At 38.7% G+C, this 13,901-nt stretch overlaps 1 protein-coding gene across 17 annotated transcripts in view; it reads right to left on the bottom strand.

The window, feature by feature from the left end:
* MYCBP2 (MYC binding protein 2) overlaps window positions 1–13,901 on the bottom strand; it is a 368,898-nt gene that overhangs the window by 106,400 nt on the left and 248,597 nt on the right. For 9 of the 17 annotated variants that reach the window (XM_075918843.1, XM_075918845.1, XM_075918844.1 and 6 more), the window contains 5 exons: window positions 11,789–11,905; window positions 10,837–10,977; window positions 3,803–3,877; window positions 1,336–1,560; window positions 328–460 (listed from right to left, as the gene is read on the bottom strand). In XM_075918843.1, the coding sequence (XP_075774958.1) occupies window positions 328–460; window positions 1,336–1,560; window positions 3,803–3,877; window positions 10,837–10,977; window positions 11,789–11,905 (691 nt within the window). The remainder of the gene's footprint in view (window positions 1–327; window positions 461–1,335; window positions 1,561–3,802; window positions 3,878–10,836; window positions 10,978–11,788; window positions 11,906–13,901) is intronic. The other 8 variants (XM_075918846.1, XM_075918856.1, XM_075918849.1 and 5 more) reach the window with 7 other exon arrangements.

Genomic DNA, 13,901 nt, shown 5'->3' with positions numbered 1-13,901 from the left:
GGACAAAAGCAGAGTGAAAGAAAATTGCCTCTGGAAGTACAGGATTGGTTGTCTTAAAATTGAATCTGCATAAATAGAAGAAAGGAAAACACTAACTGACATTTGCTATAGAAGAATGAATCAGAAAATACAAATAATGTCACATCTGCAAAATTGAAATGAATTTTTAGAATAGTTTACTTCATATTTTCTTCATCTGAGATATTTTATGAATTCATGTTTTACATCTTTCAAACTCTTTTTTTTTTCTTCAAACTTAGCTTACCCACCCCCCTTTATTTTGGAAAACAACGTAAAGTAGTTAATTTAAAAAAAATTAGAACTTGCCATCTTCATGCCGCAGATATTGATTTCCGCCTCTGTCTCTAGCTAAGGACCATGCCTCGCCTTCATCACTCTCACAGAACTCTACCATGCTGTTCTTATCCATTTGCACCCATGTACCTTCAGAATTAGTCACCTGGTGCACACACACAAAAAAGCACAGTTTATTCACTTTTCAAATAGTTCAGTGCTGAGATCCAGCAACATGCTTCAGTAGTTGAAACAATAAGTTTATTTTCACCATGATATTACAAAAAACATGTTTCTGAAATTAAGGCCACAGCCTGAGGTATAACAAAAACCAAATTCCATGTTTAGCAAGTTTAAAATTATAAATGTTTTCACACTATTGGATCAGTTCATGTTTAGAAAAAAATTTCAATATTTGACCAACCAACCACAAACACAAATAAGCCCTCAGAAGGTGTTATCCAACAACCTCCATGGTTTTTTTGGCACCTGAAACACCAAAATAAATTATATTGTCTAATTATATATGAAATATTTGTAAATTTGCTAATTATGCTCCTCATGTTGTTTGAGAAATAGCATGACACACTACATCTTGACAGGAAAATACCGAAGTATGATAACAGGTACAACAACAACTGAATAAATACAGTGAAATAGGATCATTTCTGAACTGATCACAGCCCTGGAAATGATTCCTCCAACAAGGTAAATAACTTTGATACATATAATCAGTAAGTGAAACAGATCATCTTATTTTGCAACAAAACAACCATACAGTAACATAAATATATAAATAAGGATATGTAATTGCTGTATCAGAAAATTCAAGTTTAACATAACTCCAATTAATGGACACTTTTCTATAAAGCAAGACAAATTGAATTAATATTTATAATATATTCCAAGTTCAAATGTTAACATTTAGCCACCGGGGTTGGAAAAGCAAACCTTGTGTAGGGGAAGATGCTTTTGTTGAGTTTACTACGGTTATAAACTGGTATCTATGAAGACATGAACTGAAGCTACAAGGATCCATACCTCGCCTACTGCCTTGACTTTGTTTCCCAGAACTAACATTCCAATTGGGATACCTCTAAGGTTAGGACAGCTTCTGATGTTGTGACCTGAAGGGCCAGTCTTCACTACCTTGTACACTCCAGGTCCACCTCGAAGAAATGGCACATCTTGCTCTTGCATCACTGCTTCCTGTGTGCAACGTGAATTTATGTCTTTGAAAATGTCATCAGTATTAGACCCAGATTCCTGAAAAATTTAAAAAGCAAAAGAAACACAGAATAGAACCTGTTAATAATGTCTTTACACTTTTTAGATTAGAAAACCCTCTTTACTAAGTCTGGAACAGTTAACTTCTTAACCTAGAAAGAGAAAAAAATCCTCTGGTCATGCCAGTTTAATTATAGGCTTCCTTTCTAACTGACTGTTTTAACTTGCAAACACACATGCATATCTCAACAACTGATATATTTGAAATGAACAGGTACTTCAGTGGAATACATCCTTAAATTTGGGTCACTAAATGTACAGATATTTTCATATGTGCAGTTTGATATTAAATTATTTTCATGATGTCCTTTGTACTGTCATTTATCTACAAAAATCCAAACACGCTATGCAGTATCTTGCAAATATAACAAGTTTGCAATCAATAACCAGTGATTGATATTCCGGACACGTGAAAAGCAAACGTATATGCTATCTGGTTTCCAATTTAAATGTGCTTTTTTTTGCACTCGATTTTTAGGAACACACAGTAAACACTGAATAAAGGTAAAATTATTATTACTAAAGCCAAGAAGAGTAATAGCCCAATGATTCTTGTATGCACATAATAAAATAGCGTGTACTCATCATTTTATTTTTACTGTGAGAACTAGAGTAGCACTGCAGACTTATTTTGCAAGCAAGAATTAAGGACAAATCCAGGCCTGATCTGATATTATACTTCTGAAGTAAGATGACTCCATGGCTACGTCTAGACTGGCATGATTTTCCGCAAATGCTTTTAAGGGAAAAGTTTTTCTGTTAAAAGCATTTGCGGAAAAGAGCGTCTAGATTGGCACGGACGCTTTTGTGGAAAAGCGTCCGTGCCAATCTAGACGCGGTTTTGCGCAAGAAAGCCCCAACTGCCATTTTCGCCATCGGGGCTTTTTTGCACAAAACAGTTTTTAGCTGTCTACACTGGCCTTCTTGCGCAAAAACATTTCCGGAAAAGGGCTTTTGCCCGAAAGGGAACGTCAAAGCATTTGCGCAAGAAGCACTGATTTTGGACAGTAGAATGCCAGTGCTTTTATGCAAAATCAAGCGGCCAGTATAGACAGCAGCCCATATGTTTAAGTTTCTAAACTCCACAATCTTCAGTATAAATGAGAAATATTGGAATGACTCTTCCGCTGGATGTAATTTAGTAAAATGTTAAGTATATATAAAGATAAAGGGAAGCAACACTCATATACCCACACTATATCACAAACAAATAAGTGACATTAATATAATTTGCATATGTGGTCAATTAGTATCCGAATTTTTGTATTGTTCAGTTTTCAGTTCTATTTGGTATTGAATCCTACATATTATGCTTAGAGTAACAGCCTTCCCAAAGTGTTGTTATAATAGCTTTCCCAAGCAAACTACCTCAACTGAGCTCTTACACAGTATAAAATTATTCTATAAAGAAGGGAATTTTCAATTCAAGATGTGATATTTTAAAAAGTAAATTGTTTCAAGGAACACAAAAGTCTAATGTTCTATAAAAACTAGAAGTTAAACATTTTTGTCAATTAAAGTTTCCATGTATCTACAGAAAAGCAAAGCAGTTCACTGTTGTTGGAGGGAGAAGAACCAATATGACTAATTATTAGGGAATAGTTTTCATTATTTTTTTCCCTATGGAAACTACTGCCTAAAAAGCAACAATATCCTCACAAATAATTCACACACACATTGAAGAGATTGTCAACCTTCAGTTATGTATAATACAAATGGCTATTTTTCTAGGAATTATGGAACTTTTAAAATAGATTTGTAAAAGTTAGTGTAGTTTTCATCAGCTCTGTTTATTATTTTTTTGAGCTGATCCAAATCATAAGGGCACCTATTATATTCATTTTACTTATTTTTGCAATGGACAGGTGTGTAGAATTGAAAACACGAAAAGAAGATTTAGCAGTATACCTTGTCTATAAACAGAAGTGAATGAAAGACTCTTGTCAATGTGAAATGGCCAGAAATGCTTCTGAATAATGTATGTTTAAAAGAAAATGGTTATTTTTGTGTTGCTGGATATTGAGTAATCACCATTAGCATTTTGAACTAGCAATTATTAAAGGAGTAGATATACAATTCTACAGCATGATATTCACATATCTAGCATTTCCTGCAAAAATAAATCAGAATACAGCAGACTTCAAAAGGTTATTTAATATAAATGTATTTCTTAACGTAAAACATCAGGATATAATGCGACTGTTCTTGATAGCTAACTTACCTGGGGAGGAAAAGCTTTAGAAGTCCAAGAAAAAAAGTCCAAATCCCTGACTCCTTGGCTAGCATTAAAGACATTCTGAGCAACAAAGTTTAAGAAAAGACAAATATCAACAAGTAAATGGGAATAAGAGAACATTGGAGAAGATGCTAGAGACATGGTAATGCAAAATTTCTGAATTCTAATATCAGTATTAAAATAAACTGACTTTTTTTTTTTTTAAAGTGAAGTCATTTGAGTCCATTGCTCACCTTTAGAAATCATCTATTAAACACAGATTTATATGTCAAAAGCTCTAAATGGATGTAGTGTGTCATGCCATTTACTGAAATAAGAGCCAGACATCTGTTAAAGCTTGAGCCTTCTGCAAGACAACCCCACAGTCCTGTGATAATGAAACAATACATGTTCCTGTGGAAGCCAGATTTGTTTTATGACAAGACAGTCTGCTGCTTTCTAAAGATTATTTGAGCGAATTAATGTGGCATGGCTGAATGTGGACCATCAGCCACCAAACTCGTAAGAGGAAAGATACATACAGTATTAAACTATCCTCAAAACAAGTTGAACAACAAATTTTTGCCATGCAATACAACCTCAGTAGTCTGCATACCTATAATTTGAATACAAAAATAACACTATTCGTATTATATCAGAAGAAAAACTAATTGAATGAGATAGGTGGGATTATGACTAATAATTTATTATTTGTACAAAATATACTAGTATTTTATATAAACTAAACTAAGCTAAAGAGTTTAGCAAGCCACAACTGCTGTCCCATTAAGTGGGAATTAGTGAGGTTCTACTATACATTTTAAATACCTTCACAATGCAGATAGGAAAATATCCATTAATTTTTTGGGGGGAAAACCATAAAACAACCTATTCTCACATTAAAATATAAATTTATTTCTTTCTACTTCAAAAAATTCTCCCTGCTCCATCATATGGAAGCAAAATTTCATCTCTATTTAAAGCAGAGTGTTAATTAACTAGTATAAAAAGAAATGCAATCTGCAGCATCTCTTTGGAACAGCAACACTTATCTACACTAATAAAATATAATTATTAAGATCATGTTTCCTAGGCCTATTTTGACAAGGAAATTGAATTACATCCTTGAAAAGCAGTCATATTACCTCTCCTTTATACCATTGTTGAAGTTTAATTAATTAGCTTAACCAAAAAAAGGAGTCAGACAGAAAGCTTCTGACAACTTTTTCTATAAATTGCTTTGTATACATAGGTTGTGTATACAATGTAAAAAACTAAAAATAAACTACCTCAGACGCACATTTTGTTTTTGACAAAGTTCTTCTCAGGTCAAGTTTTACTAAGACTAAAATTTTGCAATTTAAAAGACTAGAACAGAAAAATGCTCATTCTGACAACTTTTTAAGAATACAGTATATCCACGTGCCTGTTCCAAAATTACAATATTTATACACAAAGAAGGTGGCTGAAGTCCTTCCTCTTCAGGTAGAAAGTTGAAATAGATTTATGCCAAATTTGTGTGTGTGTCAAAGAGCCTATTATATTGTATTTTATATATGCACACATATTTATATATAATAAATCTATTAAAGCCTATATTTATCTGATTTTTCAATTCAATTCAATTTATATTAACAGATTGAATGCCTATTTTTGCAATTTATTCTCAATATCTACTCTTAATAGAGAAATGCAGACTTTCATACATAAAACAACATCAAAAATGATTTTTCTGGTGCTTTTTTCAAAGTTATGCATTATTATTATTGTGTTATAAAGCTGTATGTGAGAAGCAATGAACATGAAATTATCAGGAGGGAAAAAAGCAATATGGTGGCCGTGCAACACTGAATATACCAAACTAGTATTTCTATATTGTATTACTTTTGGAATCTTAAAAACATCATGTTTTCTTGCCTTGTAGTATGCTGAATGCCAGTTTAAAGGAATATAACACGGATGAGTGTGCTGGTTTAAAAAGTCCCAATACAAATCCCCTCGATTGAAAAGAAATGTTTCCATGTTGAAGAACAAAAATTAGACCAACACATGTGCAAAAATGTCACATTTTAGCCTGTATGCTGACATTTTTCAACTCTCCATTCCTATGTTTTCCTTTGCTAACCAGTTTTGAAAAAAAAAATTCTCATTCTTTATACACAATCTTTTCATTAAGATTTGAAAACATTTAAAATTACTCAGCATTTTAGCAGAGAATTTCCTATATAAGAGCAATCTTGAAGCTTCTGAAGCACAGTTTTGCAATAATTTTTCTGCCTTAGAATTAGGTTTTTACTCTTAAAACAACACTACTATGACATACTGGGAATAAGTTTTTTGTGCTTCAGTGATTTCATATCAAATTTCTAAGATTACAAGAAACATTTTTCTTTTACTAAATTTTGTCAACTAAACCTGTAATCTGGATTCTTTTCTTATGCCCTGTCACTACAGTAAAGTTTCAGAAGGCCAAATTCTTCCTGCAAACATACCCTATATCATCATGACCAAACAGGTTTGTAACAGAGCAAAGACTGGTCCAAAGAAGACAGTATTTCTTGTTAATGAATGAAATTTGAAAAGAAGTAATTGAAAGATGTACAAACACTGAATACCATTTTTACGATATTTTACCTTTTGCACTGAACCATACTTGAATATTATATTTTATGTAGTTTCTCACAACAGAAATCTAAATTTTTCCCATTACATATTGTTTGATGGTTTAGATACCATTTTGTTATTAGTAATGTTTTGTACTTCCATAGTATAATCTATAAGAGGGCCTTCAAATCCTTTCTGTTCTATTAATAATGACCTAAACTTCACAACATCCCTATGAATTAGTTAAGCATTATTACCATTTTACAATGAGAAACCTGTTGTATAGAGGAATTAAGTAATTTGTCCAAAACCGCAGTCTGCTTGGACAAGAGCCAGGAATGAAGCCATGGCCTCAAGAATTCCAGATTCTCTGCTTTAACTACTTCTGCCACTGCACTAAATCTTTTAACTGAAATGAGAAACATAATATTGTCACCATTACAATACAGTTCTTCAACCAAATGTGTTGCTGTTTCTAGTCCAAACTTCATTTTCCATATTTTAATTGTATAAAATTTCTCTCCTGGATCAAAGCTGACATAAAAGTCAATTACCCGTTTCCATTACTGGGGTTTATTGAGATGTGTTGCTCATGTTCATTCAACATAGGTACGTGTGCTCACTACATGCACTGGTGCTGAAAGATTTCCTCATTGCAGAATCCATAGGGGAACTGGCTCAGGCCCCCTCTGGCATGGCATGCACATGCTGCACTATATATAGAGAGTCTCTGGCCTCTCAACCCTCATTTCCTTCTTGATGGACAACTCCGACCATGGGAAAGGAGGGCGGTATTTTGAATGAACGTGAACAACACATCTTGAAGAACACTAAGCAGCATGCCCAGAGGTGGGAAGAGCTGATATGCTTATTGCAACATAGCTCTTCTGAAGACTCCTCTTGGGCTTGTTATAGTGCAGCATAGTGTGTGGCAAAAGTGTGCATGGAGCCCTGAGCCTCTGACTGGGTGGGGCTGATTAATTACTTATGAAACTGTGCTGCTGCGCAGCATACAAGGAACACTGCTTATGAGTAGGGGATGAGAGAACTGGGCTTATTTAGTCTACATGAGCGTGAAGGGATATTTGATAGCAACCTTCAACTAAGGTTGAAGAGGGGTTCCAAAGAGGATGGAACTAGGCTTTTCTCAGTGGTAGCAGATGACAAAGCCAAGAGCAATAGACTCAAGTTGCAGAGGGGGAGGACTACGTTGGATATTAGGGGAAAAAACTACTTTGCCAGGAGGATGATGAACTGGAACGGGTTACTTCAGGAGATGGTGGAATCTCCATCCTTAGAAGTTTTCAAGGTTCGGCTTTGACAAAGCTCTGGCTGGTACAATTTGGTTGAGGGTGGTCATGCTTCAAGCAAGGGGTTGGATTAGAACCCCAATATTCTATGATTCTATGTTGCAGCCTGTTGCGTTGGGCCTGCATCAGACTCGGCACTGTGTACTGACTCTAGTACTGGCAGTGCCCAAGGCAGTTTGTCTGAAGAGGCCATGGGAATATGAGACTGGCATTACAGCACTGAGTGGGACACTTTCACTGCTGCTATGCCAACACTGCACATGTTGTACCAATCTAATGAGTCAGCAGCAAGTCACTGTCCTTAGTCAGGGGTTGAACTCCTGGTCTGAATTGGACCACCAAGGCAGAGCTGTCGAGGCCTGAATCTGCTAAATGACCTAGATCAGCAACTGGTGAGATGAGAGCAAGGATCAATGCCTGCCCAATAAGCTGTAACGATGCAGGTGGAGACTCATGCTGTGATAGGAAACAATCCTGTCCTTATGGAGCCCAATGTCTGGAAGAGCATCGAGGTGAAGGTGTCCTGTGATCTTTGGCAGGAAGGTTGCTTGTACTGGAGCACTGAGTATCTGAGCATTCTGACTAGAGACTGAGGGTGCAGCACTGAGATCCTAGGCCACAGAGAAGGGGCTCTACACCTGCAGTCTGGATGTTCCACTGCCCTATGGAGCAGTCCAATGAATGGCTTGCCCTAAGGTGTTGAGGTCTTAACTGAGACAGGTGTTTTAACTGAGTCTATGGTGACAGCTACAAGGGGAAATAGGTGAAACGCAGCAAGTCTGAAACGCTAAGTGTGGGATCCAAGCAAGAGGGCTGCTTCCATGACAAGAGACCTCAGGAGCATAGCCTGCTCCTTTTGGGTTTTAGGGTGAACATTTCTTCAGATTCTGCATGTGTCCTCTCTATGAGACTCACCCAAACACTTCAAACACCTATCATGGGGATCACTGATAGGCATTATAGACCTGTTACATGATGAACATATATTGAAGCCAGAAGAATAGGACATCTCCCACTCTGAGACAAAGTGCCAGACAGGACTAATTACCACACTAACTTTAACGGCTAATTAAATATCTACAAACTACATACAAAGAAAATGAACAATGGACTGTAAAGATGTACTAACATTCTTGTCCTGCGAGAGAAGATATTCCAACCATCATAGGCAGTAAGAAGGAACTGAGGGGGCACAGGGTCACTGGCACCCGAAACACCAGTGCATGAACATAACACAAGATGGGATGTAAAATTTCAATTTGGCTAATTGAATAGCCGATGCAATTTGCATCAATTGTTCAATTAGTCAGTAAGGGCGCTTCAGCCTGAGGGCTGTTCCTACACTTCAAAGGCGAAAACACTATGGGGAGCACTGGGCCAGTGAGGAACTCAAGCAATTCCCTGCTGGCCCTGTGCTCCCGGAGGTGCTTCCAAGTAGCAGTGTCATGTGCAGCCCAGGGTCAGCTGGGACTCCCCCGCTGACTTCAGGCTCCACGCAGCCCTGCTGCTCTGAAACACTGTGTGCAGCCCAGGGCCAGCTGGGTACTCCTGGCTGCATGCAGCATTTCAAAGCAGCAGCACCACGTGGTGCCCAGGTTCTGGCTCCAGTCTCCACGCAGTATTGCCACTTTAAGCATCTCTTTTTCTACCCCCCCCCCCCCGCTACCTCTTTCTGACAGAGGAAGCAAGGGGGAGGGGAGGAGCGACTAGCTGACTATCTTGTTGACTATCCAATAAGCATTTGTTTATTGGATAGTCGATTAGTCGTTCACATCTCTAGACACAAGGGAGCATGACAGCTGACCTTATGGATACTCCTAAGGCAATAATCTCCAACAACTGTGCACAAGGGTGCGCACAACTATAATGGCATCAGCATGAGCAAGCACTTGAAGAAGAATCTGTCCTAGCTGGACATGAGGAGAAGTAGGAACATGCACCCTGCACCCTGTATGCAAAGTATCAGCAAAGTAAGAATTAAAGTAAAATAAAGGGCAAATAAAGAAGCAGTGGACACCATTTCAAACTGAAGGCAATTGAGAAGGAACAGAAATGGCAAGCAGATTCTCTCCTTCTCTCCAAATTCTCACTTTGAGGCTCCAGGTTATATAGCACAGGAATGAGCAATGCACATAAAAGTGTCCAATTGAGAGTACACGGGCAAGTCAACATTCTAAAGTGGTACTCACAAGGGCAGATACTCAAAGAAGATGGTGTGTTTCTTAATGTAATGGGTTTTTACCAAGATACTTCCACGGATATGGTTTCTATTGGGACAGGTCCCAATGTACAAGTGTTGTTCTGTCAATATATGATCTTACTGGCAAGAAGGCAAAATCCATGAAGCTAGAGGAGGCACTTTCTATTTCCAAATTCTGGTACTGTTGATTTACTTCCTAAAGCCGCACACCTGCATTTTGCTTATTGCTATTATAAATTCATTAACGTAATTTTTTCCCCTCAAACATTAGGAAAATCTTGTGATGGCAAGAAATTGCTGGCTAATATGAAGACTCAACTGTGAAATCCACAAAGAGATTGGTCAATGAAAAATTAATAGAACCAAAAGAACATTCTAATAGCCCAAATTTTTTACTGCCAGTAACATCACAATTTCACCAGAGATTTGTACTGCATTGCCATGAGTGTAATAATATTGTGAAAAATACTAAAAGACTAAAACCCAGACATGAAATGAAACACTCCTCTCCATCTATAAAATAAATATTAAGTTAATGTGGGCAAATAACAGCACCATTGGGCAGTGTTATGAATAAATACGTGTTAGGCTTATATAAAACACAGTTGGTGCAGACCACATAATTTCCAATCAGTCTGATCCTTGGTGCACAATTGTAGTCTTGGATCCTACTTTGTTGTTCCTTCCTTTCTTCTTTTTTTTTTGGTGGGGGGAGGGGGAGAAGACTGTTCAGCGTTAAGGGCCTTAACCTTTCTACACTCCACCCTCATTACACAGTAGCCCTAAAGAACTCGAACAAATATAAGGCAATATTTAGTATAGTGTGGTTTACCTCAGGACTGAACAGCTGCAGCCTTAATTAAAGAAAGCCTTGTAATGAGGACAGAGTGTACTGCTAGTATTCTTCAAAGGCACCTTTTACTTACGTCAACAGGGACCAGAAGGCTCTTGCCAAGATGTTGGTTAAAAGACAGGCACCAGGCTTCAGTGTACCCATTCATGTTAGGAACATACTTCTTTATTGTTTCATCATTCAGTCTCAGCCAAACACCATCATCATTGTGAATCTATGGGAAACAAGCAACAAAAACGAGCCGTGCCTTCCCGCAACTAATACATAGCAAGCAAGGACGAAAGATTTCAGATCAGGCAGACAATGGCAGCATTAGAGATAAGCTCTTTGCTATTATGGTAGGACATATGGAAAGTAGGGAAGAGTGTTGAGGCACTTAAAGCAGCGAAGGATGACAAAGCAGTATGAAGAATACGTTTTAAAAGGCTAAACTGTGAAAGTCATTTGTACCAGGCAGTGCAAGTAAGAAGAATCACTAGAAAAAAATCATTGAAAATTAAAGCCAGACCTTTCCTTGTAACGTTCCCCACCTTTCACTTTTAGGTTTCATGAGCACCACCTTGGCTTTTATAACTTCAGTTAAATATGAAGTTACATTGTAAGGATGAGGATGATACATGCAGATTTACTCACGTTATAATCTTTCAGAAATATAAATGAAAGATTAATGAAAACACTTTCTACAATTTCAATGTAGTGTTTTATAGATTAAATGTTCAAACAGCCAATCCCTAAAGATACCACAGCAAATCTGTAATGTTACTTTTAATATTACTACTCCACTTCTTCAGACTGCAGTCTCAAAGTCTGTTGGAGTCATAAAAAATATATATATAAATAAAAATAAGTAAAATGTCACTGAAAATCTAGACTGATATAAAATACAAAAATCTGTATCTGATGCAATTTGCTTTCATTATAGAAAAGGCAATTTCTATACACGATAATTAGACCATTTATTTGCATCTTTAGCCCCCCCTCCCCCCCCTTTTTTTTTTTTACAACAGAAGTTTCTTATGAATTACCTCGTCAATAAAAGTGATGGATCCATTGACTTTCACTATGCCTATTTGCTCACTCTGAAGGGAAGGGTGGCTACGGATACGAAGCCCTGCACTGTCCTTGGCCACAAATTTGCGAACCTAAGAAAGGCAAAGGAAGACAGTAAGGCAGAAAAAAAAATGGAACAGAATTCTCCAGAGTATACAGAAATAGGTTAAACAGATTCTGAAATGTTACAGTAATGAAATGGCAGTCTCAAGAGTTTGTTGCTAGTTTCCCACAGCTGCTGTGTAAAGCTTATGTTTTTATGTATAACCTATGCAAAAAATCTTATAGCAAAACTACGTTCAATTGAAAACAAATCTATTATATGAACATAAGAACATCAGAAACATCAATGAAATATTATCTTCACATTTTATTTTAATCTCTATATATCTATGTATATTTTCTTAGAGTTACGTTTGCCTGTCTGCAACTCCGTTTTCTTAAGAACTCCTCCTGAAAGGTAAAAGCTAAAGCCACTAAATTGGTATGCTGCTTCCTCTTCTCCTAACTTAAAGCAAGGCGAGAGTTTCATTGTGCTGGGACAACTGGAAGCCCCGAGACAAGGACAGTTTTCCATAAATGCAAAGGGAAGGGCTTTTCAGAGGGATGCAATATGAGAGGAGCAGCAAGGTCGCAAGGGAGACCTATCGTGCAGTGTATCCACTGAGGCTAGCCACAATACCAATGGATTGGCCAGCAAGGCTACAGCTCTGCCATCTTATCTACCAGGACACTGTTAAGTAGCTCCCTTACCCCAAAGCCTCCCCAGCCCTTTGCTGCATGCCACTCCTGGCTGCAGGCCACAGGGGAAGGGCTGCTGGAGGCTGGGTCCAGTCACTTGAGCCTCAACACCCCCCACCTTTCCTCCCAACAGGCTATAGGCCACGGTAGGTGGGATTGCTGCAGGCCAAGGGCGGCCTCCAGAGCCTGCAGGCCACATGAGGTTGGAAGGGGACTGTTGGAGGCCAGGGTTGGTCCTCAGAGCCTCACCTCCCCTGGGCCAGGCTATAGGAAATGGGGGCCTTGTCCTCTCCCACCAACAACCTGCAGGATATGGGGAGCCCCTGGAGGCTTGGACCAGGTCCTGGAGCCTGTTCCTTCTGTAGACCACCTGCAGGCCACGGGTGGGAGAGAAACACGCTGAAGGCCAGGCCAGTCCTTGGAATGCCACTTCCCTCTCCCCCCGCCCCTCCACAGGCTGCAGGAAACAGTGAGGGGGGGGTGCTGCTAGAGGGCCAGGGCCATCCTTCTGAGCTGAGCCTCCTCTAGTTTAGCTCCATGCCAGGGCTGATCCTTGCAGCCCTGGCCTCCCGAATGGAGCCACCAACCAGGAAATGCAGCCCCAGGCCCTAAGGAGGAGCTGATGGCTGGAGAGCACTGCTCCTTCCCCCCAGGATGAGCTGACGCCATAGCAGTGCCACTCTTGCTGCTCTGGTAAGCTCCCTCCTTGGCCTCCCAGTCCCCTGCCCTGAATCCTGCACCTCCCACTCCCTGCCCTCACTCCTGCACCCCTACCCCATTCCTGAGCCCCTCCACTCCCAACCCCCTGCTCTGAGCCCCCCCTCCCCCAGGCCTATACAATCATGTACATAAAGCATGCACATTTCCCTTTTAATTTACAAAACCAACCACCAAACATTACAACGATTAAGGACCTGTGCAACACTAGGTACATCACCTAGTTTTTTTTTTAATAGTTTCAATGTTGTTTTTCTACAGAATACAGCCCAAGACTACTGGGTTTCTATTTGGTGGAGCATCTCAACATTACAGCTTTGGTGAAATAATTTACATCCGTCTGAGTTTGTCTACATGTTTCAAACACCCACCTGTGGCCAGTAGTCATCCCTCATTATATGTGTGCCATTGTCATCCAGTTGCTCATAACAAGTTTACATCATATTCTCCTTATTCCTGTTATGATTTGCTATAGTCCCTGTGCCACCAAAACCTTCTTATTGCCATTATTGTCCCACACTACCCCACTAGCAGAATTCTGCCCTATGCTGGGATGAAAGATGAGTGGTTTAAGATCACAGTCTCTTCAGACTGTGTTCTACCTCACAAATGCAATACATGTTTTAAAAC

This window comes from Pelodiscus sinensis, chromosome 1 (assembly GCF_049634645.1).
Source record: "Pelodiscus sinensis isolate JC-2024 chromosome 1, ASM4963464v1, whole genome shotgun sequence".
NCBI classification, from domain to species: Eukaryota; Metazoa; Chordata; order Testudines; family Trionychidae; genus Pelodiscus; species Pelodiscus sinensis.
This window is presented reverse-complemented; position numbering and strand designations above follow the sequence as displayed.